The sequence below is a fragment of the Drosophila persimilis genome, unplaced genomic scaffold (genome assembly GCF_003286085.1).
Source record: "Drosophila persimilis strain 14011-0111.01,24,50 unplaced genomic scaffold, DperRS2 tig00000000-arrow-pilon, whole genome shotgun sequence".
Taxonomy (NCBI): domain Eukaryota; kingdom Metazoa; phylum Arthropoda; class Insecta; order Diptera; family Drosophilidae; genus Drosophila; species Drosophila persimilis.
The window spans coordinates 10,739,740-10,767,192 of NW_020825288.1; the positions used below are offsets into that span (position 1 = coordinate 10,739,740).

At 46.4% G+C, this 27,453-nt stretch overlaps 2 protein-coding genes across 2 annotated transcripts in view; one reads left to right on the plus strand and one right to left on the minus strand.

The window, feature by feature from the left end:
* LOC6587323 (rho GTPase-activating protein 7) overlaps positions 1–27,453 on the plus strand; it is a 91,456-nt gene that overhangs the window by 15,514 nt on the left and 48,489 nt on the right. Inside the window, exon 2 of the mRNA XM_026995431.1 lies at positions 13,678–13,741. The gene's annotated coding sequence lies outside the window, so the exon portion shown is untranslated. The remainder of the gene's footprint in view (positions 1–13,677; positions 13,742–27,453) is intronic.
* On the minus strand, positions 832–1,504 carry LOC6588561. Its single transcript, XM_002013190.2, has 2 exons — positions 1,393–1,504; positions 832–1,336 (listed from the first exon to the last, which is right to left on the minus strand). The coding sequence occupies exons 1-2, from the start codon at positions 1,442–1,444 to the stop codon at positions 921–923; spliced, it is 468 nt and encodes a 155-aa protein (XP_002013226.1). The 5' UTR covers positions 1,445–1,504; the 3' UTR covers positions 832–920.

Genomic DNA, 27,453 nt, shown 5'->3' on the forward strand with positions numbered 1-27,453 from the left:
TAAGCTTTCAAAATGGAGTTGGTTCAAGGATGAAGTGGACCTTAAGTTTAATTCAACTTCAAACAGGAAGCCAGCAACAAAATTATATATATGGAGTAGGTCTCGTCTCGGCTTAGAGCCCCCGCCTTTAAGCCAATTTGGGCTGCCACCGCGGCGGCGGATATGGACTCAGCCATAACTCATGTGGCGGCGCAAATAATTTGATATCAAAGAGCGTCGTCTCTCGGGCGATCGCATAAATTTATGCAGCCTCCATGGAGCAAAGCAAAGGAAGGAATGGAAAGGCAAGGAAAGGTGTTAGAACCTTTTAGTTTTTGTGGCTTGTTTTCGTGTTAAGAATTTATGGCTGTTTAAACAGACAGATAAAGTTGGGGTGTCGTTAGTGATTTATGGTGGGATTGGGCCAGTGTGATTGGATTTCTAAGCCTCTCTTTCTCTCTAAGCCCCAAAGTTCAGCTTCGGTTTGACATTGAATGGAAAGAGCCGAAGCGCCGCTGGAAATGGGTTGTCTTTGTGTCTGTGTGCCTCTGGGGGCCCGGCGTGTGAATTCTGTTTCCGTTGCAACTTTCAAAGTAAGAAGAGACGCCGCAAATTAAGTCAAGGTTGCTGCTGCATTGTATTACTCATAAACTGAACTGAACTGAGTGTTGGAGTGTTGGATTACGCTTTGCGAACTGTGCCACAGAGAGTGTTCGTCCGCAAAATGTGGGCGAATGGAATGCCATCGCATAGGGTTTCAAGGCACTCGATGACGCGCGTATCTTCGGGAGGAAATACCATACCAATGCAGCCGATAACAAAACTTTCCATAGAAAAAGCGAACATATGGAATTCCATGAATGAATGCAAGTAATCGGTGCTTTTATTAGCGATAAGATAACCAAACTTTCATCGAAAACAAATTTTCCACTATTCCCCCATTAGTCGCCCCTTCTGAAGGTGGGGCCCACAAAATTAGTCGACGTTCTACTAGGTCCCACAAAGAAATCCCTTTCGGTTTGCTGCAGCTCAAAATCTGGGCCCACACAGGCACTGTCTCCTCTGGGGCAAGTATCTACCACGCCGTACTCGGAGTTGTGCCTTAATATTCTCTTCCAGGTCGTGGCAATCTCAATTGCCTGATCATATGATTGCATTTCAAAGAGCAGCCCATATGTGGGTATCTCAATGGCCTGAACAACCTCGAAATTCAGATGATCCAGCTCCATTTTCTCCAGCAAAACCCGAACACTACCGACAGGGTCTGTGTCATCAGTCTGGATGCCACTCTTCCTTCTATACAGCAAACGGGGACTCAACTGTACTCTAACACTGGCTGGCAGATCATCAAATTGAGCTGTAGAAAAGGGGGACTTAGGTGGGGTTTGAATGGTCTTTGGCCTAAAAACTTACACAGTGTGGAGGCAAGCAGCAGAAGTGTGGCCAGTGCCTGAATTAAACGCATCTTGTGGTTTGTTAAGCTTCTTAAGTGCCAGATGGCAGGGAGGCTACTAAAGCGACGACGAAGCTTCGGATTCCTGATAAGCAAAAGCTTGAAAGAGAGCGTCTTATCAGCGCTGTGGCTGACCCTGTGTGACCTGTCATTCAATCTGTTGCTCACTACACAGCCATTTTATAAGAGCAGATCTTTTTTTACTCTTTGCAGAGCACGATCAGAAGAAATACAAGAGTTTTATTGGCGTGGGAGACATTTGATATAAGAAAACTCAAAAAAGTAGTGAAGGTTATTGTTGGAATTAGATAGGAATACCCATAGTATGTACACTGAGAGAGAGAAGGCATGGTAAAAAGAAAGACACCCATATTCCAGTTAAATATTCTGTTTTCAAACTTATAGGGAAATTAAATAGAATTCACTTTGATTAAAAAATATATTTGAATACATATAAAACACTTTAAATTAAGTGTAGTCCACTCTCTTATGTATATTCGATTCTCAGAGCTCGATCTCTCTGGGTATTGGCATTCTCGCTGAATGCATTTAGAAGTAAGTCTCTAGAGTTTCCCCTGTGACTGTTTCTCACTGAAAAATATATGAATATTTGTTCATTTTTCCAGTTGAAATTAGTGTTTTTGTTAGCGCACTTTTTTCAGGCAACTCGTTAATGTTAACAACAGCGAAAACAACTGGTAGTGGACTTGCCCAAAAACAAAAACTAAAAAAAAAATCTGGTCGAAAAAATGGAAAATAATTTTTTATTTTTTGCCCATTTCAAGATGCCGCTGGGGTTGCTGCCGTTGTTGTTTTTGTTGTTGTTGTTATTGTTAAAACAAACTTAGAAGCTTCCAGCTGTGCGCGTTGATTGCCATACGACACGATGCGTTTTCAAATACAAAAACAACAACAACAAAAACGGGCGCAAAGCGAGGGAAAAGCCGCTCCGAGATTGCGCATTCGCCGTGTATGCACTCTGGGGGCATGCCGTTGTTGTTGTTTTGCTTTGTTGTTTTCTTCGAACAAAAATAGCAAATGTTGTAAACATTTTTCGAGGTACGCAATCACCGGACCGCTCCGACCCATCGAGCCGTACATAAAACACATTGAAATTACAATTCATTTTTGGTTGTCGTTGTTGTTGTTGTTGTGGTTGCTGTTTCATTACAGATTCCAGGCGTTTTTCCACGTTGCTTTTTTAAGGTGAATTTCATAGTCTATTTCATGAATTTCTCTATGTCCAAGGCATAGGCATGCGTGCGCCTGCCTTGGGTGTGCGCACGTCAATCATACGCAGTGTTGTGCAGAAGAAATCTATTTCAAAAGTGAGTTGGCAGATATTCTTCTGGGTGAGGATGAATGAAAAGTGAAATTGATAATGGAAACGTGCTGGGAAATATACCAGCAAATAAAACAAATATTTATTGCTTCAGATTCCGTCGTTTCCTTCCGGTTTGCAATGCCTTCGGGCATTAAATGTTCATTGGCACCGATTGCGGAGTGCGGAATACTGTTTACTGCCGTTTGAACCTTGAACCTTGAAGGGGCAATCATTCACACCACGCGACAAATGAGCCGAGATTGATAAGCCGCCAGCAGCCCCATATCTATCTCCAGCGAGAGCTTATCGCCCGCTCGCGCTCCCGCTTCGTCTTTGGCTTCGGCTGCCTCTTTAATTAGCCATTTTTATCGGGCCTGTGTGCCATTTGACTCCGCCAAGCTTGTCACCTGTCAATTTGGCTAAAAATAAATGATTACTGCTTCTAGTATACGTATACTCGCACAATATGATATCATGCCGCTTCGCTTCGCTTCGTTTTTGCCAATTAAAAACGAAAACTTGAAAGTGACTGAATCTTACGTATGGCTGGGACTAGCACCGGAGACTGCGACTGAGACAGCTTTTTCGTAAATTATGACTGGCGATAATCACACAACGTGGCAGCGGCAGCCGCACCAGCCGCAGCAGCGGCAACACCAGCTTTTTTGTCCAGAACTGTTTGGCCCAGCCTCAGGTTTGGTCTAGTAATTAGCTCCGAGAAGGGGTGGGGGGCAGACGTCGGCGCATGCGTAGCTCAAATTTCAAAACCACTCGTACATGCACTTTGCACAGATACAAAGGCCATCGCCCGGTCGTCTCTGGCTCTCTGCCTCTCTGGGTGTGAAAAGAGATTTATGTGCTAGGCCGGCACACATCTCTGCTCTGCGATTGCTGGCAGCAGCAGCGTTGGTTATCAATGCGTTGGCCCACAGCAGCACCACCAGCCCCTGCACCAGCCCCAACCGCCCCGTGCTCCATCAGGCAAAGCAGCAGCCATTCACCCGAACCGATTCCAGTTTTCCAGTTGTGGCGGCTGGGCTGTTGGAGACTGTGGCATCTGTGAGACATTTAATTGTGCGCCTGGGCCTGGGCCTGGGCCTGTGCCTGCTTTATTTATGGTCTGCTCAGCTTTTTATAACTCTTCGATTTATATTGATTTGTAATGCACATAAAAACGATCCACAAGCAGCGCTTTTATATGCCATGCGGTTGACCTTGTCTGTGGCCAGGATCGGCCAGAGATCGGATGCTCAGATAATGCCACGTAAATTATCATAGTTACAAAATGCTGAAGGTCGCATACTGCAGCCCCCAGAGGGAGCTGCTCTCAGCTGTGTGTGCCCCATCTGGCGAGGCGGTGGCTCCAATTACATCGCGCCGTGCAGTGCAACAAGTGTCCGCAACATGTCAGCGGCAACTCCCATTGTCCGTCCAGTCCGCCTGCCTGCCAGGTGACATAACAGGCAAGCAGATTTTTCGCTGGTTCCCACCTACATCTGGGTCTGGTCTGCCATGGATATGCCAAAAAAGAAAAAGAAAGAAAGAAAAAAGAAACACTTGTGCATGCAAATATTTTACGAATTTGCTGGCAGAATTTGTTAGAAAACTGCAACAGCAGACAGCACAGCAGATAAAAAGGCAAAACAAGAAAAACATGCTGCAAAAAAACAAAAAAAAGCTATACACTCGTACTCGCACGATATGGCCAACAAAAGACCTGCGCACATGACAATGTGTAAATTTATGGCAACTCGTGCGGCTATGGCTATGGCTATGGCTATGGCCTGTGGCTCTGTGGCTCTGTGCACTCGAATTGCATAAGCTCGCGAGAGCCAGAGAGCTCCACCGCCAAGCGCTTTATGCACCACCGCAAATAACCTAATATTTGTATTTGTTTTATTAATTAAGCCCGGGTTGGGGCAGCAATATTTGAGCATCCGATGAATAGTATTTCCATCACAATAATATTTGGCAATGCATTTGCAATCGTCAATACCCTTAAAGATCAGTCATCAGTCATTCACTCAGTCAGACAAACGCGGAAGTTGATCGACAGGCGATTCATTGACTGTTTTCCTTGATGTGGATCAAAGTCTTTAAGCGAAGCCAGATATCACAGATAAAAGACTGATAGAGGGACTGATATCTTCTTCAGAATTGAGACACAGATAAAAGGCAGAAGCACACACCACACACCTGTAAGCAGATCAGATTTGGTTTCTCAATCAAATGAAATTCCAATTAAAATTCCTCCACATCCCCTGCATGTGTGGGGGCGTGGAGGCGTGTGTCTGTGTGTTTGTCTTAGAAATGGGGCACAGTTAGTTAATAGCGGGGCATTTCGGGGCAGGTCTTACATACGTACATATCCGTAGATGTAGATGTGTGTAGATGCCATGACCAAGCACTTTGCGGCGGTTTTCCATTGAAAAATCAAGGCAAAATCCCCACCGATCCGCTGCCTGATTAAAGAGGCTTTCACCGCATATGGGTCACAGCGACGTCACCTTTCGCCAGCCAGCCCCAGATTGGGGATGTGGATGGGGCATGGGGCATGGGGCATGGCGATATAGGGCATTTCCCTCCACTCCATTCTGTTCTGCTCCTCTAATGAAGGTCCAAAGTCAATCTGTGTTTTCTTCTGTAGGTGTAGGTGTTTGACCCTGCCTGTTTATTTATGTAAATTTGTTGTCGGCTTTTTCGACCAAAAACAAATTCTTCCACAATTAGTTGGGGCTTTTTTCTTTACTGTCTCTCCTCTAGTTCTTCCTCCTCTCCGTCTGGCTCAATCAATTTAAATACATTAATCAATTTCCATGCCAAGTTTTGTGTTTTGTGTGTGTTTCTGCTTTGAACATTTCTTTTTTGTGCTGCGAGCGTGGCGCGAAAAAAGACGAGCCAAGCAACAACAATTTAATTATAACAGCAAACAGCGACAAAAAAACACATCGGATCGGGTACATCTGAAATTGATATCGTGACTTTGTGTAATTTGTAATTTACGATGAGATCACATCCTCCAACAATGAATGTATCTCAGGCCCGAACGTCTATCGTTGGTTGCATTTTGCTGTTTTGTCCCCATGAGGCTGCATCTGCATCTGCAGCTGGAGCTGGAGCTGGAGCTGGAGCGAGTGGTGTTCTCTGTGCAGCAGCACTTTTTGGCTTGTGCCTCCCCACAGATGGATGTCTGGATGTGACTGGCAGGCAGCGTCCTGGCATCGTCCAGAAGTCAAATTTGCATTCGCAGCGCAAAAGCCATTGGCATTGGCAATGACTGAGGCTGTGGCTGGGGCGGAGGCCCAAGCTTGGAATAAATTAGATTTGGCATTCAGAGTCAAAGCCAGCAGCAGCAGCAGCACTCAAATGAATTCTCAATTCAAAGCAAAAGCAAAAACAAAATGCTACGGAAATGTAAATCAAATGCCTCCAAACCATAGAGCGGAGACCAGTGACCAGTGACCAGAGACCATACCATCCATCGACTAGAGAATCGAATTGACAATCAAACAAATTATGTTGGCTGGTCCAAGCTGTTCCAATCAGAGTAGAGTTTTTATGTCAGCCTCGTCGGATGTCATTATCCGGCGAACCGCCATTTCAAGCGCTCTTTTACGATCGTAGGAAACCTTGGATCTAATGATCTAATGCCTGACCCATTTCCGCTTCTGTCCGCTTCTGTTCTTTCTGCTAAAGTCCTTGACCTTTTCGCCTATTATGGTAGCTGGAAGTTTCGTTTGTAGCTGCCGCTCCGGCCCCACAAAAACGATGATATTTTCCTATGATTTTCATTTGAGCGGCGGTCGCTCCGCCTTTGAGGTCTTTAGCTTTTATGTTCGGGTTTTTTGAACCCATCAAAACTTGGAATATTACAAAACGCTCGCTTGCGCGTTTTCTCATATTTTTCCTCTATCTTGTGTTTTTTTTCTTGTTTTCCGAGTGACAGCAAAGCCGTTTAATTAGCTGCAAAGCAAAGCCCACGCTCCAGAGCTCCAGAGCTCCAGAGATTCTCGATCATGTCGCAATCTTCAACAGGCAGCGATATGCCAGGGCGATATGCTTTATAGCTGATTGCTGGCCATGGACCATGTGACAGATTTAAAAGTGTCAGCAGCATATTTAATGCCTACACTTGGACTCTGCGGAGTCCAGAGCCTGGAACTAAGACTCCATCCAGCCTGCTCCTGAGCCTGTGCCTGTGCCTGTGCCTCAACCTACGTTCCTGGCTATTGATTTGTCACTGGCTGGCAGCGGCCTGGCAGCCTCCTTAAACCGTTCTGACAGTCGCCAAAGCTGCCTTACATGTGCACCCAGGCGTGTGGGCAATGCCTGACAGCTGCCGGGCCAGCCAGCCCCCAGGCAGTCTCCTTGTCAGTCCAGAATGCCGCATAATTCTCAAAACTGTAGCGCGTAGGTCGCTAATCAGATTGCCTGCGATGTCGAAGATACAAAGATACTCTCCAGCAGAAGATACTCTCTGATTGAAACTAGTCCCTGGATTTGGCTTTGGCTTTGCCAGATGACTTTTTTAATTGCACAGTCAATCCACAAATAAAACTCTGGGTGGCCTATAAAATTCGTCATAAAATTCAATTGAATCGAGAATCGAGACCCTCTCGGGGGCGCTCTCAGACTCGCTTTTCATATGTGCCGCGGGGCAACCATTGCATAATGCCACACACACACACGCACACACACACAAGAGAGTTAATTTCAGTAAAGGCAAACAAACGCAAACGCAATGCGCCTCTGTCTTAGTCGCAGTCGCAGTCGCAGTCCCAGACTTTGCTGTGTGGTCCAGAGCCCAGACCCCAGACCCCAGACCCGAGACCAAGCCCCAGTCTGGCTTCGGGCCATGGCGTTGTCGGCGGCTTGGCTTTTGCGTGCATTTGGACTTACAACAGAAAGAAAATTACCGCCGCCAATTTAATAGTCACACTTGTGCTTGTGGCAGAGGCAGGGGCAGACCAAAGCAGATTCAAAGGCTGGAAATTGTGGCACAACAAAGCTGAAATTACGTGAAGTGAAGGCTCCCAGCATTCGGCATCGGCACAACACGCAATGCGCCCCTGCCGCCTGTGAGGGCATTAAATGCTTCTTAGAAATGTAAAGATACGAACGTTTTTGTTTCTCTATTTGTCTCGGAATCCGGGGAGTATCTTTCGGATGCTGCGCGATGGTGGGTGGAGGAGGATCACAGTTTTACATCTGCATCCAGTGCATGCATAGGGGATTCCTGCATTGTTTCATTATGTTTTGGTTCTTGAGAAAATGTGCAGCCTCATCGTAATGATGTTGGTAAATACTTGTACTCGTACAAACCAACAACACTCAATGAAGGAAGGTTCTCTGCCTTCGTAAAAGGTTTTGGGGCAGGCGTTAATGGCTTTTTGATTGTTTATAGTCTCAAGGTTGTCCCACGGGTCGTCGTATGTATATTAGGGGGCTTCTGTCAAAGGTTAGGGGTTAAGGCTTAGGCCAGGAATGAGCCATGATATCAGCAGCTGTAGACAGCCCTTGCTCCCTGCTCAGCGATTATATGTAATTGAGACTGTTTGCTTCTTTTTGGGCATTTCCTTAAAAGACCCGACCGACCAAATTATATTTTCAACAGCGATCGATCAAAATGCATTTCGAGCCGAACAAATACAGACGCAGCATTCGAACCGTTATTAATGCAGAGTATCGGATGTCAACTGCGGCATTCGCACAGACAGACAAATCATGGAGCGGGCAACGAGGGGGATCGGATCGGATCGGATCCGACTGACAGACAGACAGACAGTCCCGTCCCCGGTTTAGACAAACAAACGAAAGAGCAGAAGGGGAGCGCCATGTGTGCGTGTGTCTATAACGCTGCCTGCCGTCTGCCGTCTGCTGTCTGGTGTTCCACCCATCTGCAGGGGCTGCTGCCAGGAGGGGGAAAAACGCAAACATAAAACTACCGTTTGATCGATCGTTTTGATTAAAAATGCAACACATTTCTATATGATCTGTCACAGACATCGGAGGAATCGGAATCGGCTCGCAAGCCGCAAAAGTTGTCGTGGTCTTCGCCGCTGCACTGCGGTCTGTCCCGGACGAAGAGCACGAGGAGGAGGAGGGAGGGGTGAGGAGTGGGCAGGGCGGGCGGACGAGTGAGAGACAAGCGAAATGTTTGTTAAAGTGAAATTAACGTCGCCATCTAACCGGCTACCAATCAACAATGCCAGCTCTCTGTGTGCCACAAGACTCTGCGAACTGAACTGAGCCACCGATACAGCACCACGCATGCGCCACAGCGATCATCATCTTGCCTCAGTCTCTGTCTCTGGCTGTGGCTGTGGCTGTGGCTGTGCCTCTGTTTTGTGGCAGACAGGCAGCAGCCTTTCAGTGGCATGCAGTTGTCGCCAGTCGCACATTTTCCGCGTGGTTTCAGCTCTGCCACGAGGAGAAGAAAAAGCACAAACCCAAAAGGAAACCCAAGAAAAGCGAAGAAAACTAATGTAAATAGGGGAGAAATTTGTTGTTAACTTTTTTGTGGGAATATCTTCAGAAGTAAGCAGCATGAGGGTTGGAGATGCAAACAGCTGGTCGAAATCTTGATAGCCTCAGGAAGGGTATAGCAGACCCAGCCCAGCCTATGCCGTTCGCCGTGCGTTTTGGGTTTCCGAATGAATGAAATTCGATCGTTTTATTAACTGTACATTTTGCATGATTTACTGCCATAATACACCCCTATCTCATCCCATCCCATCTCATTCCCCCTTTCAATATTTTTGACAATTTTCCACTGGATTTTCTTGTTGTTAGCTGTCCATTAACCTTCATTAGGCTTAGAGAAGCTATTAACAGGCCCCTCTTTCCAGAGCACTACTCCTCCTCCGCACTCCGCTCTCCGCTCTCCCCAATCCGCACTCTGCCCCTCGCAGTGGCGGCTGTCATTGCGTTTGTCCATTTATGGTATGGCCTGCATTGACAATTTCTATCATCGATTGCACACGAATTAAAGTTTATTTATTTATTTATTTGCCTCTCTTAATGAACTGTGTGAAACAGTTTTCGATTGCCGGACAGACACCAGCAACAGCAACAGCACCACACAACCACCCACCCAACCACACAACCACCGCACCACCATCGAATGCTTTGACTGCATCGAATGCATTCGACAAAAGCTGCCACGCAACTTGTCCGAGTATCGGTTTTTGGTTTTTGGTCTTTTACTTTTTGCTTTTTGGCCAGGCCAAGGCGCACATTTTTGTGTGTGCAGCGCAAATTGTTATTGCACAATTTTTCGTTGGTTTTTTTTTGTTAAATTTTCGGGGGGATTGCAATGCAGTGCAGTGCAGGCGACAGCTGAGTGTAGTGGACAAAAAAGACAAGCAAAATGCGCCTAATTGTCGCTCTTTCAGTTGTCGCACATAACACTTTGTTTTTGCTAATTTCCTAACGCTTATGTGTGCTGTGGTGTTTCCGAAAAGTGAATTTTTAACCAGTTTTTGCGCTGCGAGACAATAGCTCGAGGAGAGCTAAAGACAACCAACTGAGGCTCGGCTGCTGCGATATAGAGACTGCCAAGAGCTAAAGAAGCTCCAAATTCTGCGCAAGATCAAGACTGAGGTCGATCTTTTATAGTTAGAGGCAAGCAAAAGGTAGAACTCGGCTTACCTGCAATGCTAAAAACCAGTAGGTCTTCAGAGCTTCAGGGCTTAAACAGCTGGGAAGACGGCTACGGCTCTGAGAGGTGGCACGTGACTGCTGGTCCTTTATGGGTAAACGGAATGATCATCATTATCATCGTCATAAAGTGAGTCACTTTTGACACAGTTGCAGTTACAGTTTGTTGCCCTTTGTTTTTGGCTAACGCGAATCATCTTTAGCGCCTGAATACCCCCCTGGTATCCCCCCTCGTACCCTCCTCTTTCGTTCTTGCAGTGACACCACAACCGTTATAATTGCATGGCCATTATCAAACTAAGGCATCTCTTTGAGCCAGAAACAGAGTCAGAGAAGGAGTCTAGAGCTGGAGCCAGAGCCAGAGCCACACAATTGCAAATTGCAATTGGCCTAAGCAATTACCAAACAGGGGGAAGAAATGAGAGCAGCACAACACAGTCTAAAACATGTTTTGCAGAGCGAGTGTTAGATCAGAGAACCATCAGAGCCGTGGACCAGCTGGATGATTATGCAATTTACAAAGATCTCTGGGGTGGCAGATGCAGCGCCTGGGATCGCATCGCATTGCATCGCACCGCTTCGGAGAGCACAGCACAGAAATTGTTATTGCATTTAAATCATTTTTAATACCCAAATTTAAAAGCGAAATAATCATAAATAACTGGGTTAATTTGTAACGCTGCCATGCGTACGATGCGTAATGATCCATTCAGCCCATTCCCCCGATTATCAACGGCGGGGCCTATGAACCTTCGCGTTCTTTGGCTCTATTTTTAGAGCAGAGCCGTGTGGAGTTTTCTCTCTTGATAAATATGCAAATGAAACTGAAATTCAATTAACGCTGTCATATCAAAGAGAGGGAACCAGATGGAACCCACCAGATATATGTGCCTTTTATGCATGGATCGTATATGGATCGTAGTCTCTGCTCTAGTCGGAGCAAGAGGGGGCTGGCTGTCAAGTTCAAAGTTATAAATGTGCCACAGAGCGTGCGGAGTTTATTTAATTTCGATTCGGATTCGGTTTGGAGTTCGAGATTCGTGGCCAGCATACGAGAAATCGGTTTACAAATCTTTTATTTTTGGTTTGTGACGGAGATTTGTATTTCCTGCCCTGCATTTGAAAGTCAGAGAACGATTCTGTCATTGACTGGCACTGGCACTGGCACTGGGCCCGGGGATCAATTACCTTTCGAAACCAATTTGCATTTGAAATGCATAACGAAATCGTGTGCACACAATATTTTGGCAGTCGCCTGCTGGGATTGCTGGCACTGCTGGGATTGCTGGGACTGTGGTGGCTGTTCATTGTTTTGCCAAGCTGATTGGCAGGCTTTCAAATTTTTGTATCAACTTGGGAAAATGGAAAATGGAAAATGCAGGTGTCGGTGGCTCCCACACAGACAGACAGTCAGTCAGTTATGTAGTCATGCAGTCTGCCATTCAGGCAGTTGGTCGTCTTATCTCCCTTTTGGCAGTTGCTCATTATTGTTGCCGGTTGCTAGCTGTTGCAAGCGGTTGCCTGTTGGCGGCAAAAGGTGTGTCAGTAGTTGCAACTGCCGTTTGCTTCTGAGGCAACTCCAATCCGATCCGATCCACTCCACTCCAATCCACTCGGAGATCACGTGGCTCTGATCAATAAGCTCTAGGCACGCAAGCACTCCACTTCAGACGAGCTCTGGGTGCTCTGGGGGCTCTGGGAGCTCTGGGGGCTCTGGGGGCTCTGGGCTGTGGGTTGTGGGTCCGAGTGGAGTTCATCTTTTGGCTTTGGCCAAAACAGAAAATATGGGTTAATGCGGCCCACAAGGAGTCTTGTCTTATATTTTCATTGTTGATTGAGGAGTCTGCTGCTGCGCTGGCCATTTCTTTACTCTTACTTTTGATTAGGCCATGAGTCTGCATTTATTTGCGGATTAATTCTTGAAAAGTAAATCTTCCGATGATTTGTCAACTATTCGAGTGGCTGTGGCTGGCCCCCAATTTGGGTTATCACAACACTCTCTCGAATGGCTTTCATTTTCAGAGGCGGCGCGACCTAAACATATTGTGTAACATTTCTCCCAGCCATCTCGGGCACTGTTTTTATTGGATTCTTGCATGCAACACTTGCAACCATTGCAGCAAATTAACAGCCAGAGATGTCTGTCCAGGCTTCCAGGGCAATGCATTGTAAATTATGACGGCCTGTCCATAATTAATCAAAGCACTAGGGCCGCCGTCTGCTGCGGCAATTGCCGGCCTGCCATTTAGTCTCAATTAACACACGCAAATTAGCCAAAGCTGACAGACAGGAGGGGTGCCGGGGTGCTGGGGTGCTGGGGTGCCGGGGTGCTGGGGTCCCGGGGTGCTGGGGTGCCGGGGTGCTGGGGTGCCGGGGTGCTGGGTGCGAGATATGCCAGCCATTTGAAAGTAAAAACTACTCCATTCCGCACCTACCGGAATTCGTTATACATTTAGTACACTACACAATGCCCCGATGCATTGTTTAGTGGCTGCTGCTGCTTGGCCTTTTGTGTCGCTCAACCAGTTTAGAAATTCTACTGGTTTTGAGTGACGGCCATGGCGAAACCTGATGTGCCACATCAGGCGATTTGTATTCCAAATGACGTCTGGTTCCGTTGGCTGCTTCCAGGCCCGGAGCAGAGCATACTCCGAGCACAATGTCAGCTGATTGAATTGCAAAAACAAGAAAGGAAGGATAGATAGATGGATATCGGCGATCCAACATACCCCAAAGAGCAACGGGTATGCTAAGGAAAACATTGTCGAAAAGAAAATTGTGCAAGCTGTTCTGCAAGTTATATGAGACATTTTGCAATCATCCATCCCATCGGGGAGGGAGGGGCGGCTGTCATCTTTGGAGCTGTCCTGGCCTTGTACTTCCTGAACGTTGGGGTTCTCCGGCGGCTCATCACCCGCTAATTTATGCCGCATTGCATTATCGATTTGAGGTTGTTTTCGAAGCAAACGAAACTGGTCGGATCTGTCCATATACGAGTATACTACCTGCTTTAAGCAGGGGCTTTGCTCAACACAAAATTTATGCATTTAGTCAACACATTTATCATGCAAAAGATACAACCCGACTCGAAATTAGCATTTGGCGTAGTGCGTGCCAATACTTTTAGTGTGACAACAAAACAGCTAATCCCCAAAGCATAGTCCATCGCATCCCATGCCATCCCATCCCATCCCATCCATTGATTAGTTGACAAATAAACTAAGCGACCTTTTTGTTTTTGTTTTTGGCTTTCTCTTTGCAGTCGTCGTCGTCTCTGCCAGGTTTTTGGAGTCGGACATTTTTGCATGAAAATTGCAACCAAAAAGGTATGTAGACGATTTCTTAATTAACTCAATGAAAGCTTTGGCAGCAGACAAAGGGGGATTCGGTTGGGTTGGGCTGGGGATGGCCAATATCTGAACAAATATGCCAATTAAGTTAATAAATATTTGCCATCTGCTGATGTCAGTCGCCGCGAACGGACGAGCGAACGAACGCTTTTGACACCCAAACAGCAATAAAGATTTCCAAAAATGCTTTTACATTTTACAAATGGCAGAAGAGAAGAGCGCAGCGCTCTGGCTCGAACAGGCTCTGCTCTGGCTCCACGGGTTGGATCGGATCGGATCGGATCGGATCGGCGCGGCGTTCAGAAATCATTTATGTTAATCAACACATGTTTTTCGAAGTCATTGGCCAGGCCAGAGATCTGGGAATTATTCGTTTATGTCTGCCTATATACCCTTGCAGGGGGTATTATGAAGTTTGAGGATATGTCTGCAGTGTAAAGAAAGAAGTAGATCAGATCGGATATAAAATCATTAATATGTACTCACGAATGTCAGAGAAGAACGCTGGCTGCTCCCATTACTTCGTATTTCGATTGCAGTGCAGTCACAATAGTCTTATCTCTTGACCTTTGCTCCTCTCACGCAATAGATTCTCTTTCTGATGGATCTTTAAGGGTATCTCAAGACTCGACTCTGAATCTAGTTTTTGAAGATCTTTTCTATATATTAAAATGCCCAAAAATCCAAAACAAAATAAACACATACAGAAAACGTGTTTTCCCCTCAAAGTGTCGAGCCGCCCTCCTCCCTCTCTCCATCCATCCTATCGCACAGAAACAAAATTCAAATTCAAATTCAAATTGTGCCCCGTTGAAATTTGCGCTAATGTTGCCATTTGTGTTGTTGCTGCTGCTGCCGCTGGGCCCGTCTGAAGCTTCTCGTGTGTGCGAGGGGCTGCTGGGGCTGTGCTGTTGTCTTGAAGGTGTACGCTGTACACACACCATCGAAGTTATTTTTGGTATGCCCCACTGCGACGACTCCACAGACACAAGTACATATATGGCCGCCCCATGCCGAACAAGATTGCTGCTGCTCCGCGCACTGGAACCCCCACCCCAACACGCTGCGGGTTTTCTTTTCTAATTCTTATGCAAATATGCAGTGCCTCCGACGGGACGGGACGGGGCGGGACGGGATGGGACGAGTCGGGGCATGTCATGTAGCTTCTGTTGCTCTCCAACTGTTTGCATTTCAATAAGCGCACACGATTTATTTTTCGATGTTCAAATCGATCCGAGATCCGAGATCCGCGACCCGAATCGCACCGAGTCGATTCTCGTGAGGGGCTTTTATGACTCAAATTGTCAAGTATTTCGGCATCGAAATCGGAATTCTAACAACGAGAACGAGAAAACCACTTTTGGCAACCAAAAACCGTCAAGGGGTTGACAAAACTGATAACTAACACTTTTTAAACAGCCATAAATGACAGAGACTGAGGACACAGCGATAAAGACGAGAATTTCTTGAGTAGAACGGAAATCAGAGCAGGGCGAAAGAGATAGAGTGAGAGAGAGAGAGAGAGAGAGAACACACAAAAGGTGTTCATAAATATAAAGAATACATTGCGAAAAATGACTCACAAAGCAAGTCATTCTGGGTCGGGTCTCGCGAAACCGCACTGGAAACTGGAAACCCGAAGTTGAATCGAAATTGGTTTGTCATGAGACTTCACTCGAATCGAGCCAGAGATGAGCCTCAGACGAACTCAGACACAACGTTAATCGGTCTCTTTGCCCTAGGTTTAATGGCCTTAATGTTCCTAAACTGCAGCTCAAAGTGGGTCCTGAAGTGTCGTTTCCCAGCCAGCCATAAAGCCAATCCAAACATGTCTCTCAGTCTCTGTGGATCCCATTCCGCCCTTTGGTTGATTTGCCTTAATCTTCTGATTTGTTTAGGCCAAGCCGCATAACCAATCCACATCCCAGCATGGCTTCCTTCTGCGTTAATTGTGTGCCCGCACAGACCGAAGGGCAGGCTGCTTATGAGGCGGACATGCAGAACGAATCCAATGGACAGCATTATTTTATAGTCTCCCTTTATCCCGGGCCGGGCACAACATAAACTCACACTTAAAATCAATAAACGTAAACTGGCCAACGCCCGGCCCGCCCAGTGCCCAGTGCCAAATTGCATTCGACATGTGTAGGCCATAAAACTATAAAATAGCACAAACTTATGCCCCCACAATAACCATAAAGAAACGGACTAGCACTAGCGCTGGGCCCACCCCTAACTAAAAATGATCTGCCGAAAAAACCACAAAACAGCACAACGAAAGGAAAGATAATGCCGAAGCTGGGATCTCCTGGCGGTGGTAGGGGAAGGGGGCAGGATATATCCTCCTACTTCTTATAGAGTTGTTGGTACATGCGTAAACAAGTATTTTTATGGTCTCGACCGACCCCCGAAGGCATAAAAGGATGCCCGTGCCCGTTGGCTGTGGACCAGGACGGGGATACGGCCATAAAGCCACTTAATTGCCATTTTATTACTGAAGCTATTAGGCCACAGCTAGTCGAGTGTCTGTCTTTCATTAGAAGGAGCTCCGCTGCAGACTGCAGATTGCAGTTCCTTCTTGCGCTTCATTTTCGCATCATTGGAGCCCTGCTATTGGAGCGCATATTGCACCACATTTGCATCCACAAACATATCCGCTGGGATCCAGTTGGGGATCACTGCGTTCTCTGTTCTCTTTCTGTGGCGCTGCTTAGTGCTCCCTTCAGCGACTGCTTGGCAGCAGCAGTTCCATCCGGCTATATCTTTAATGAAATCTGCATGTTCTGCGCTTTAACAAGCATTTTGCTTGTCTACTCATGTCTCCTCCTCTCCACTCCTCTCCTCTCCACTCCACTCCACTCCACTCCACTCCACTCCACTCCTTCTCGGACTCTTTTTCTATTTCTCTGGCCTCCTATCTGTCTATCTGCATCTCTTTGGCCGTGTGCCATTGCAATCCTTTTGTTGGGTCTCTTGGGGGTTCCTCGATCGCAGAGGGAAGAACCAGGCCCTGGATGTCGGATCCCCAACATAGTTGCACAAATCTTGTTAGCGCAAATATTAACTTGTAAATATGATGATGCCCCCATGGAAATTGTATGAATTGCTGATAAATATCATTACGTAGCAGTCTCTCTCTTCCTATTGTATCTGTATCTGTGTATCTGTGTATCTATATCTGTGTTTGTATTGCATTTCGCCTTGCAATTCTATTAAGATTTTTATCTTAAGTGCTTGTACAGCCCAAGTATTTGTTGTGAGTGGACCCGTACTCGAACTCGTATTCGTATTCGTTTTCGTATTCGTAATTGTTTGGCAAATCAGTTGAGAGCTGGAGATCTGGAGATCTGGAGATCTTTCGTCTCTCTCTGGCATTGCAATGATTGTTGTTATTGTTTGGGGCCTGATTACACAGTAGTAACTGACAATTTTCCATCGATTTTCTTAGTTTTCTGTTGCACTATTGGAGCCTTACCCAGTAAGGCTTCAGTAATAGTTGCTGACGTCGCTTTGCTACTCCTTAATCATCATAATTCCAAGCAGACACAGCACGCTTTGGGCTCGTAAATAAACATCCAGAGGAACCCAAACCAACCTTCATGAATAGAACAGAACAGAGTCAGCCAACTCTCCACTAAAGTAAGACAGAGAGACAGAGAGAGATTGAGAGAGAGAGAGAGAGAGATCATTCCATGCTGCCACCACAAAGACGTGACAAATACCCTAAACGAGCTACTTTAAAGCGTGGGAGCTGCATTCATTCTTATTCATTCGCTGGGAATGCAACAGCCCCAGATGGCGCCGTGTCTCTTCCTCTCTCTTCCTCTTCCCCTGGATAAAGTCTACTCATATTTCCACGAAACGTGCACATCAACTTCCTACTCTTCGTACTCCCCCACATGGGAGTATGGATGGTATGGATAGTATGGGTTACACCTAACCCCAACCGAAACCGAAACCCAAGCCCAAACCCATGGATGGACTAACTAATCAAAGCCTCTCCCTGGGGGTCTGGGTCTGCGGTTGGGTCTCCTCCTCCTCCTCCTCCTCCTCCTCCTCCTCCTTTTCCTCCATTTTCCGGTAGTAATTCCAAGCACTCAACGCAGCCAGCGGGCCAGCAGAGCGACACAGTTGGACATTCTTCTGCTGTCTGGCCTAGTGTCTGCTCCAGTTTTCCCCCCTCCATCCCCAAAAACAAAAAAAAAAACCAAAATTGGAAACTCTAGTCTATGCCGGGGACTCACGCTGCGTATGCGTATTATGTGTTCACCAGAGTTCAATAAACGATTAGAGGCAGTGCACGGTTCTAAGCGTTTGTCGTCGTCTACACTGTGCCGCACTGTGGCATGGGATATAGTCGGAGGTCCCAGTCCCAGTCCCAGTCCCGCGTTGCGTGTGTGCGTTCGCGTTTGCGTCTGCCAAAGTTATCGCCGCTTTTTACACTAAGACGAAGGCTAATATGTCATTTGGTCATTGATACGAGCGACGACGTTCGATCGGCCATGGCGAAGAGAAAAAGAGACAGGGACAGAGGAGTAGAGAGCGGAAGAAAGAGGGAGAGAGGGGGACACTGCTTGGTGCGGGGCGACCAAAGCAAAACGCTTACTGTCAGTGTGAGGCGCGTATAATTAATTGCTCCTATCAATATCGCTGTTTTTGTTGTTGTTGTTGTTGCTGTTGCTGTTGCGTTGTTGCACGCATCCCCCCCCCCCCCCGGCTGGGGATCGGAGATCTGCCTCTCCATGTTGCTCCATGTGGCCCCCATGGCCGATCGTTGGCGGCATGTAGCAGCAGCAGCAGCTCATTGAGATAAGCCTGTCCGTTTATGCGATTTTTTGTTTGGATTTAGCATAAATCATTTGCCCCTTCCTCCCCCCACTGCTCCGCCAAATGTTATGTCAGCATCTTTTATAAGGCTAACACGAACTGCAGTAAGCTGTGTTCTCTGACGCCAGGAATCCCAAGAATTGCCACGTCTTTGAGAAGCACTGGAGTACTGGGAGCACTAGGAGTCTGTAAGAATAGTGGAACGTCAACATATAGCTTCGACAGCGTTTTCCTCAGTGTAGAACCTACTATGAGGGCAGCCAGTGCTTATGGGGAAAAGCCCCCTCCATATCGAGTGCAATTTATTTATGCAGATCTGGTCTAGTCGAGGGAGCGAGAGAGAGAGAGCGACTGAGTCATCAAAGCGGATGTGTCCATAGGGCAGTAGGGGGCAGGAGTCCATAAACAGCCAGCCATCGACTCTGTGTGGCTCTGTGAGTGGGAGTGGATGTGGGTGTGGGTGTGGGTGTGGGTGAGTGGGGAAAACACCTTTAAGAGCAGAGCTGGCTGACTGAGGGATGACAACGCATCGTCGCGTCGATTCGATTGTGGATTGGTCGTGAGTCATGTCATGCTGCTGGTGGTAATAAAATACGGCCCGAAATGAATTGCAAGCAACTGTGCGGCAGCGAAAGTGTCTGGGGCATCCAGAATGAAGTCGGCGGCCGGCCCCACAATAGACTTTATGGCTGTGGCAATGGCTTCAAGGAATCGGACAACAGCAGGACCGCACTTTTACTCCCATGAAACTAAACAGGCTACGAACAGTGAGGACCCAGGGGTCGCAGACGGCCGCAGGGAGAGGCAAGTGCAATATTTAAACTTAACACAAAGCCCGCAGCTAATTTATGCCTCACTCTTGCCCGTTCCCACTGTTGTTGCAACGACGGGGCTACTGTCTGTTGCATGCAAATGCAAAATGATTGATGTTGCCACGTTTTCCTTTTAGTTTTTTTGTTGCTCTTCGGGAAAACAACAACGAAATATTCTCTTTGTGCAAAATGTTGGCATTTTGAAGTGCGAGTAATTGCAGCTGCAATAGTTTTTCATGTTGCTGCTGCTGCTGCTGCCGCTGCTGCTGCTGCTGCTGCTGCCGCTGCTGTTTTCTGGTCAAGTTGCTCGGCATTTTGGCAATGCAATGCAATGCCGGGGCTAAGCAGCCTGCAAACTCCTTTCACAAGACACAGCCAGAGAGAAAAATGGGTCTGCCAGGCCAGTGATGGGCACTTGAGTCTTTGAAAATTATAGACTGCTGCCTGCCTCGGCCTGGCCTGTCTCGTCTACATTTCACAGATGTCCAAAGAGCTTAAGAAACAACCTTAAATGCCAGGCGAGTGGCTGGAAAACAAAACAGACTGAAATGGCTCAAATGTTTGGCCGAAATGTCAAATAAATTTGGTAAGCCAGCATTTCAGTTCAGGGTTTCCGCACTTAAAAATTTATTATAAAATTCTTCACATAAAAGTTGAATACATATTTCTATTTAATTTTTGAAGCAAACTTTAGTGTAGAATCGATTGGAATCGGTTGGATTATAGAACCATAAAAAATAGATTTACTATTAAGCTGCAAGGGTATATGATTTTCGGCCTTTCGGATGCCTGATTTCATTCATTTTGATTTCAATATTTGATTGGCAGTACCCTTGATAGTCACAAAGTTTGGTTTCAGATACATTAATCTCTAGACTTATGCAAAACATGTTGTACAGACCGAAAATACCTTGGGCCAAAGGGCCTTCATTTCAGAGCAGAGGCTAATTACGAGAGCCAGTTCCACACAGCTCACACAGCATAAAACTCAGGTGTACGCTCAAATTCCAGTGTGTTTCCGTGTATGTATCTCAAGCTCCGTGTGTGTGTGTGTGTGTGAGTATCTGTGAGCACTCTCAGCTCTCAGGTAATTACAGGCCGAGCACATGCCACATTATTCTTTTGTGCAATGAGCACGACGCGACGCCGTTCCTGAACCCTGGCCCTGGTGGCCCCCCGCGGCCGCCTAGCGGTTGTTGTTCCTGCTCAGACGCCAACGCCGCCAACGACGACGACGACGACACTTGTGCGCATGTGCAGCGGGGCTGGCTGCAAACACACACACACACACACATGCACTGCGAGAAATACTATGTACGATACGCGATATGTTGCCTTATAAATGCTGAAAACTGCCGCTAGCGCAAAACAAGCCTCTCATAAACGTCAGTGAGGCCCGGCCGCCGCAAAAAACCGGTTGAGTTATGAAAAATTATGATTGTCACCGGTCGGTCCATGCTCGGGGGTTCCAACTACAATAACATGGAAAACGGACAAGATTCTGAAGAGACCGAAGATGGGGATGCCCTCTAGCAGATCCTGAGAGGGGGTCCTATAGCATACAGGCAGAAGACAGATATTTCCTATGACATTACTGTGATCTGAATAGTCAATATTCAGGGCTATAGCTTTGTATACAAGCTATTGAAGTCAACAGAAGTATCTTTGATGTATGAGCATATGCAAAAGTAGGTGTTGCCTGCCTTCAAAATCGCAATACTCTCTGAGTAAGGGTATAAATGTGTAACAATTTCAAGTTAAGCCTAAGCTTTGCTTGTCTCTGTTTTGGTGTTTTGCATTTACGCTAAAAGCCAACACCAAATAGACAACAATTACAATGCCAGCAAAAGCAAAAGCCACAGAGCAACAGATCAGGTACGGGTATGGAACGAGAGTACGAGAGTACGGGTACAAGTACAGGTACCCCCGTATCCATGTATAATTATTTGCCCACGTTTCGCATGTCTTGCTAGACTGACTGTCGTCGTTGTCAGCATCACCGCAGCAGCAGCACCACCACCACCACCACCATATGTACATACCACAAAAAGCGGCAGCAACATCATCCAGTTCGTGTCTAGGTGTGTGTGTGGCATTTCTGCATTGGATTGGCAATGTATGTATAAGGCAAGTCATAATTTTGCTGCCGGTTGGTGTGGTTATTTTTCTGCTTTGGAAGAGGGAGGGTTGTGTTTGGTGGCAATGTGGCCAACATGTGTTGCAGGCCAACAGCTGTTGGCAACATGTTGCCAATGCCCCCGCCCCCGTTGGAGTCACAGCCACAGCGACAATTTGTATGCGGCGTGCTGTTTGCTGCTAATTTAAATGATCATTGCTGGAATTGCATTTCTATTTGAATGCCTTGCCACTCTCCGCCCCAACACAACTCCATCCCCGACCCCTTCTCTGCTGCTGCTGCTGCAACCGAAGTCTGGGCAATTGCGCGTGCAACATTTCAATTGCCAACTGCCACAAAGGGAGACGTGGATGTGGCAATTCTTGTGGAGAAACCAGCTAAGCTCTCGAAACAGCAGCAGCATCAGCAGCAGCTGCTGCGTAAATTGTCATCCGCTGTCAGTGTCAGTTTTAATTAGTTTGTTTACAACAACAGCAGCATCAGCAGCAGCAGCCCCATCCCAAGCCCAGTCCCAAGACAAAGACGAAGACACGCCATGCTTGGGGTCCATTGGAGCCTCTCCAATCATATCAATTTGGTTGGTCCGTCCTATGCGTTTTTCTTCAATAACTTTAAATTGTTTTGTGGACTATAAAAATTTGTATGCACTCAGCGGTCAATAATGCACTGGGTTAATTACCAGTCGCCAGTCTTCATTCAGCACCCGATTAGACAAAGAACAAAGTCTTATCAGGGAACAAAAGGCTCCCACTTTGAGTGATTTCCCTCAACGGAACTCAACTCAGTAACAGGCCAAGTTCCAGATAACAAAAAAAAGGAAAAAACAACGCATTGGCGATTAAGCACTCTTTGTTTCCACTCCAATCCACATTCTCGACGCATTTTAAAAATACCGAAAGACCTTTAGCAAAAACGCCCACAACAAACACGCCAGAGTTCCATTTTCAATAGCAAAAAACCCTAATAAAACTTTATGGCCAGCAAATTGAATGCCATTTTATGGCCAGACCTCTTTTGTTATTCCCGAGTATGGTTTTCTTTTTTGCATATTTTCTGTTGTTGTAGTATCAGCAAACAATAAATGTTAATTAACAACATTTATGTGCTGTGGCCTATTGACACTTGTCCCATAAATTTGTTGCTATTCGCAAACAAGAATTCGGTTTGTGTTTGTAATACGATTTCCAATCAAGAACTGAACCAAAAAGAGTACACAAAAAAAAAAAAACAGTTTACGCGAAATATAAATTAAACAAAGCCAAAAAAGTATGGAATTGATTTTTGCGGAATTTCGGGGACCTGTTTTTTCAGGATGATGTCAATGCTGAGGAATTGAAATGAATTTGCATCTTTTTGGGCTAACAAAGAATTCCACTCCACTCCACTTCTCTGTCTCTGTCTCTCTCCGCCTCTCTCTTTTGGTAAATTATGTAATTTATTTAAATTTAAGTGGACCCGAATGATTGTGCCTCTGAATGGTCCTTTGATTAAAACCAACACTGTCTGCAGAACAGAAGGGGCTTCAATTTAGCAAAAGTTATGGCAAAGCCTGCACATCTGCAAGTGGGGCTTACGAGTGGCCCAATCTTGAGCTGATCAGAGCAAACACACAGCCCCCACGATTCGGGCACATTTCTCATTACAAATTGAGTCATTAAATTTATTTATACCCGCTGAAAGGCAGTGAGCCGCACATCTCCCAGCTCCCATCTCCCATCTCCATTTCCATTTCCAGAAGCAGCCTCCGCAAGGAGCACTTCCGCGTTACTGCAACTGCGACTTCCATTTCTGGGTCAAATGTTTTTTTTTAGTGGAGCCCGCTCTGCCCCATATGCATGCATACATGGCAATAGGGAAAGGGAGGAGAGGCCGTACGGGGTATGGGGTGCGGGTTGGACCCCCTTAAAAGTATCATTTTTTATGTCTTTTCATTACGGTTTCATATATAATTCTTAATAAGAAAGTTGGTCCCGGCTGGTCCCGGTTCTTCCAGGCTTTGTCTCTTTGGGGTTCTCGCGAAACGAACGTACATCGAAAAAAGTGGAACATTAAGTTGTATATTTTAATAGGCCATGGCAAAAATAAATATGAAATTCCAGCGCACATTTTGTGGGTCAACCCCGAACGTGAACTCTTGATTTGAGTCTGCCCAAAAAGACCAAAGACTTCCCCCATTCCAAAGCCAGCTCCAAAGCCAAAAAACAAAGCCAACACAAAGGCTCAAAAGTTAGGGTCTGGGCTAAGAGAGCCATAACCATTTGATTGGCGTGAAAACAACTCCAGTATCGGGCCATCAGGAGCCTGGCATCTCTATGATTTAGTGTGTTGGGGCCACTTGACAATAATTTACGCAAATAGCATAATTCGCTTTATGGGCGCAACATCATCATCATGATGATGATAATGATGATGATCGTGTGGATGGTTGAATGTCTGGATGGTGCTCCTGCAATGACTATAACTATGTAGTTTAAGAGGAGTGCTTGACGCGCTTTCAACGCCAACGCTGAAATTGAAACGAGCCCAGAGAGCCCCGAGCCCCGGGCCCCGGGCCCCGTACCCCGGGCCCAGAGCCCAAAGACAGACCAAGACCCAGACCCAGTCTCAGACCAAGACCCAAGCGGCGTTATAGACTACGCCTAATGAGGCTTTTGTCTGTGGGCTGTTCTGTGCTCTCTGTCTCCCCATTTCCACATCTGGGGCTTCATGTGACTCACAATGATTTTCACTTGCTGGCTCTGTGATCTGCTGTGGATCTGCTGTGGATCTGCGTTGGTTATTTTAGCTGCGTGCCAATCGACTCTCGCATCTGGCAATGACAACAACTACAGCCAGTCGGTTGTAGACGGTGTCTGGAGTCTGATAATGCTTATAAAAAGTGCCGCTTACATGCACAAAAGCCATGCTACAAGATTGCATTCGCAGCTGCTGCTGCCTGGAGAGTCCAGCCAGCCTTCTCCTCGGGCCCGTTCCCATTCCCTGCTTTCTTTTAATTGCAATTGCAATCCCAGAAACTTACCATTCCACGCACATTCACCGATCAGCGCGATCAGTGCGATCACTCGATGGATGGGCATTGGGCTCACAGAAGATTGCCAATATAGCCTCACGCCATATCAAATGTCGAAATCTCGGCACCACACCGCACCGCACCGCACCACACTGCACCGAGGTGGAACCACTTGGGAGTATCATCGGAGGCGCGCACGCCTTAGAATTATTGGCGCTAGACATGCAAATCCATGCGGCACACTCAGAGGCTCGGCCACGGTCTACCATCGCTATCGATCCGCATACGAATCCCCATTCTATCCGAACCGATCCGATCCGATCCGCTTCGATCCACAGGCCCGTGGCTGTGGCTGTGGCTGTGTCTACGTCTGCGTCTGCGTCTGTGGCATTCTAACGAGTTTCGTAATCGTCTGCTCGGCATAAATCATAATGGCTTTATTTATGCCGCGACAGTTGTTACAATTCTATCAGCAGACTGTTGCGCTTTTGCCCAAAAAACAAACAAATTGGGGGCCTGGGATCGAGAGCGTCCCCAATTTGGCCAGGCATGCCAAATGGTTTTCCTATCGAATATTTATTGTAAATTGTTTTCCGTTTTGTTTTTGGGGGCAGCAGCAGCAGCATCAGCATCAGCAGCAATGTCTAAACAATTGTGAGCTTCAATGGCTCCAGCAGCTGTGTTTGTTCAAGAGTGTGTTCGTTTTTTCTCTTTCTGTGAGTGATTCGAGAGCAGAATGAGTTATATTAAAGTTTTGGGAGAGTCAAACCACTCGAGCTCATTAGCGGAACACTCAGCAGTAAAAATAGAGATTTATCAGCCGTACAACAAACACCTTGTGGAAGGAACACCTTGGAAGATTGAGATTTCCAAAAATCTCATTAAAGAACCAAACATTTGTCGCTGTCAAAAGAAGTAAAAAAGCATCATTTCCCGAGCATATGGAAAAATCTCCAAGCTTATATTTACGCTTGGCACCTCATTATGACGACCCAAAAGCCACTCGGCGTAACCACAGATACAGATATACAAATACAGATGTACAGATGCAGATACTCGTACTAGACATACATGGCGACAAGCCCTCTGCCAGCCATTCCCCCAAATAATTTAGAGAACAATTAAGGGGCGACTCTTGCGGTGCGGTGCCTCTTGCGGTACTCATTAGTAAACAAAATACAGCGCACGGAGCCGAGATGGGTGCATTCACCTGCATGCGGCTACAAATTGCTGCAGCGTCAGAGAGATGCATAGATACTCGTACTTTTGGGGGGCACACTCGGCGTGGGTTGGGGCGGGGATGGGGATATGGCTAAGAGTCAACTGGGTCAACTGGCAGATTAGCGCTTCATCAGTTTCAATCGATCGGATCGCCGCCAATCACCGACTGATTGATTGCGGCCACTTATGGTCGTGTACAGCTGTATGTTTCTCTGTCTGTCTCTCTGTCCGTCGGATGATTATATAATAAATTTCCATGTGACTTTGATCAGTGTTCAAAGAGCGGTCTGCTCTCTGCGCTCCTCCTCGCTGTGTAAACAAAAGTGTAACAAGTTTTATGCATATCGATTTGGATTGGATATTTGGATATTTGAATTCGAATTTGATTTTGATATTGATGTGCACTGAACATTGCCCATGTTGTTTATTTTGTTGTAAACATCCGGACATGCAACAAATTGTTGCATATTGTGCAGGAAGCCATCGTGCATCGTGCAGCCAGGCCTATGCCTGTGCCTGTGCCTCTGCCTGTCCCGCCATAGGGCGTACATATATTTTCGGGATTTTTGGGGTTTTTCTTTTGCTGTTGTAGAGAGATTGCATTTTTCCAGTTTATTTATCAATGGAGTTGCCGGCAGTGCAGACGTCGTCTCGCCTTCTTATCCCCCAACTCGATTTCTGTCTCAGTTTTCGGTTTTGGTTTCGGCTTCGATTCCGCGTCTCCAAGCCTCCATTTTATTTCATCCAAGTTTTAGCCAAGAGTTTAATTCATTTTTAGTGCATTTAATTATTATGTGAGCGACGGCAAAATGTACACAATTTATTGCAAAAGGTGTGGCACGGCCCCTGCGCTTTAAATTTTATTACGACTACGATTACCATACAATTTGTTTTTAAAATTATTTTGTTTTCACAAAAAAAATACACAAAAAGTTCAATAATTTATGTGTCTGTGTGCTTTGGTTTCTTTGCAGGTAAATTATGCAAATATTTTGAACTGTTTCTGCCTGGTTTTGCAGTGCAGATCGCGTGCTTAGATACGTGCCCTGCCCTGTACGTACGGGTATGTATGGGGGTATAAGCGATGTACGGATATACGTCGCAGTGAGACGTGCCAAAATGTTGACATTTATTGTGGCATCCCAGCAGGGAACTTCAAATCATTTTGGCAATGACAGTAGATTACTCATACGACATGTTGTAGAACACATCAGAGATTATATTGTGGGAAGTGCTGAAGAATGTGAAAATAAATGGGAATAGGATTTATCCAAGCAGCACCCTGTTAAATGTACAAGCGTCTTGAAGTATCTTCAATTGACACCTTCTTCAATCAGCAACCTCGTTGCGCATACGCACCTTATGCTGCTTGCACATGCCTGACTCTGTCTCTGTCTCTGCCTCACACTGACTGGCTGACTGTCTGACTGTCTGACTGAGCAAAAAACCAAACGGTGTCTGCCCCGTCAATTTGTGGCAATTTAAAATTCATTTGACGTCGCAAGTCCTTGACACCCTTCTGTGCATTATTTTAATTACCAAAAGCAAAAAGCAAAAAAGCAGCAGCGCCGCACGATAACCAAATTCCAGCAGGGCAGTCCCAGCAATTTGTCATCCCGTTGCGGGGCCCCCGGAGGAGCTGCCAAGTGAGGGGCAAGTGGGGGATAGGCCCCGTTTGAGA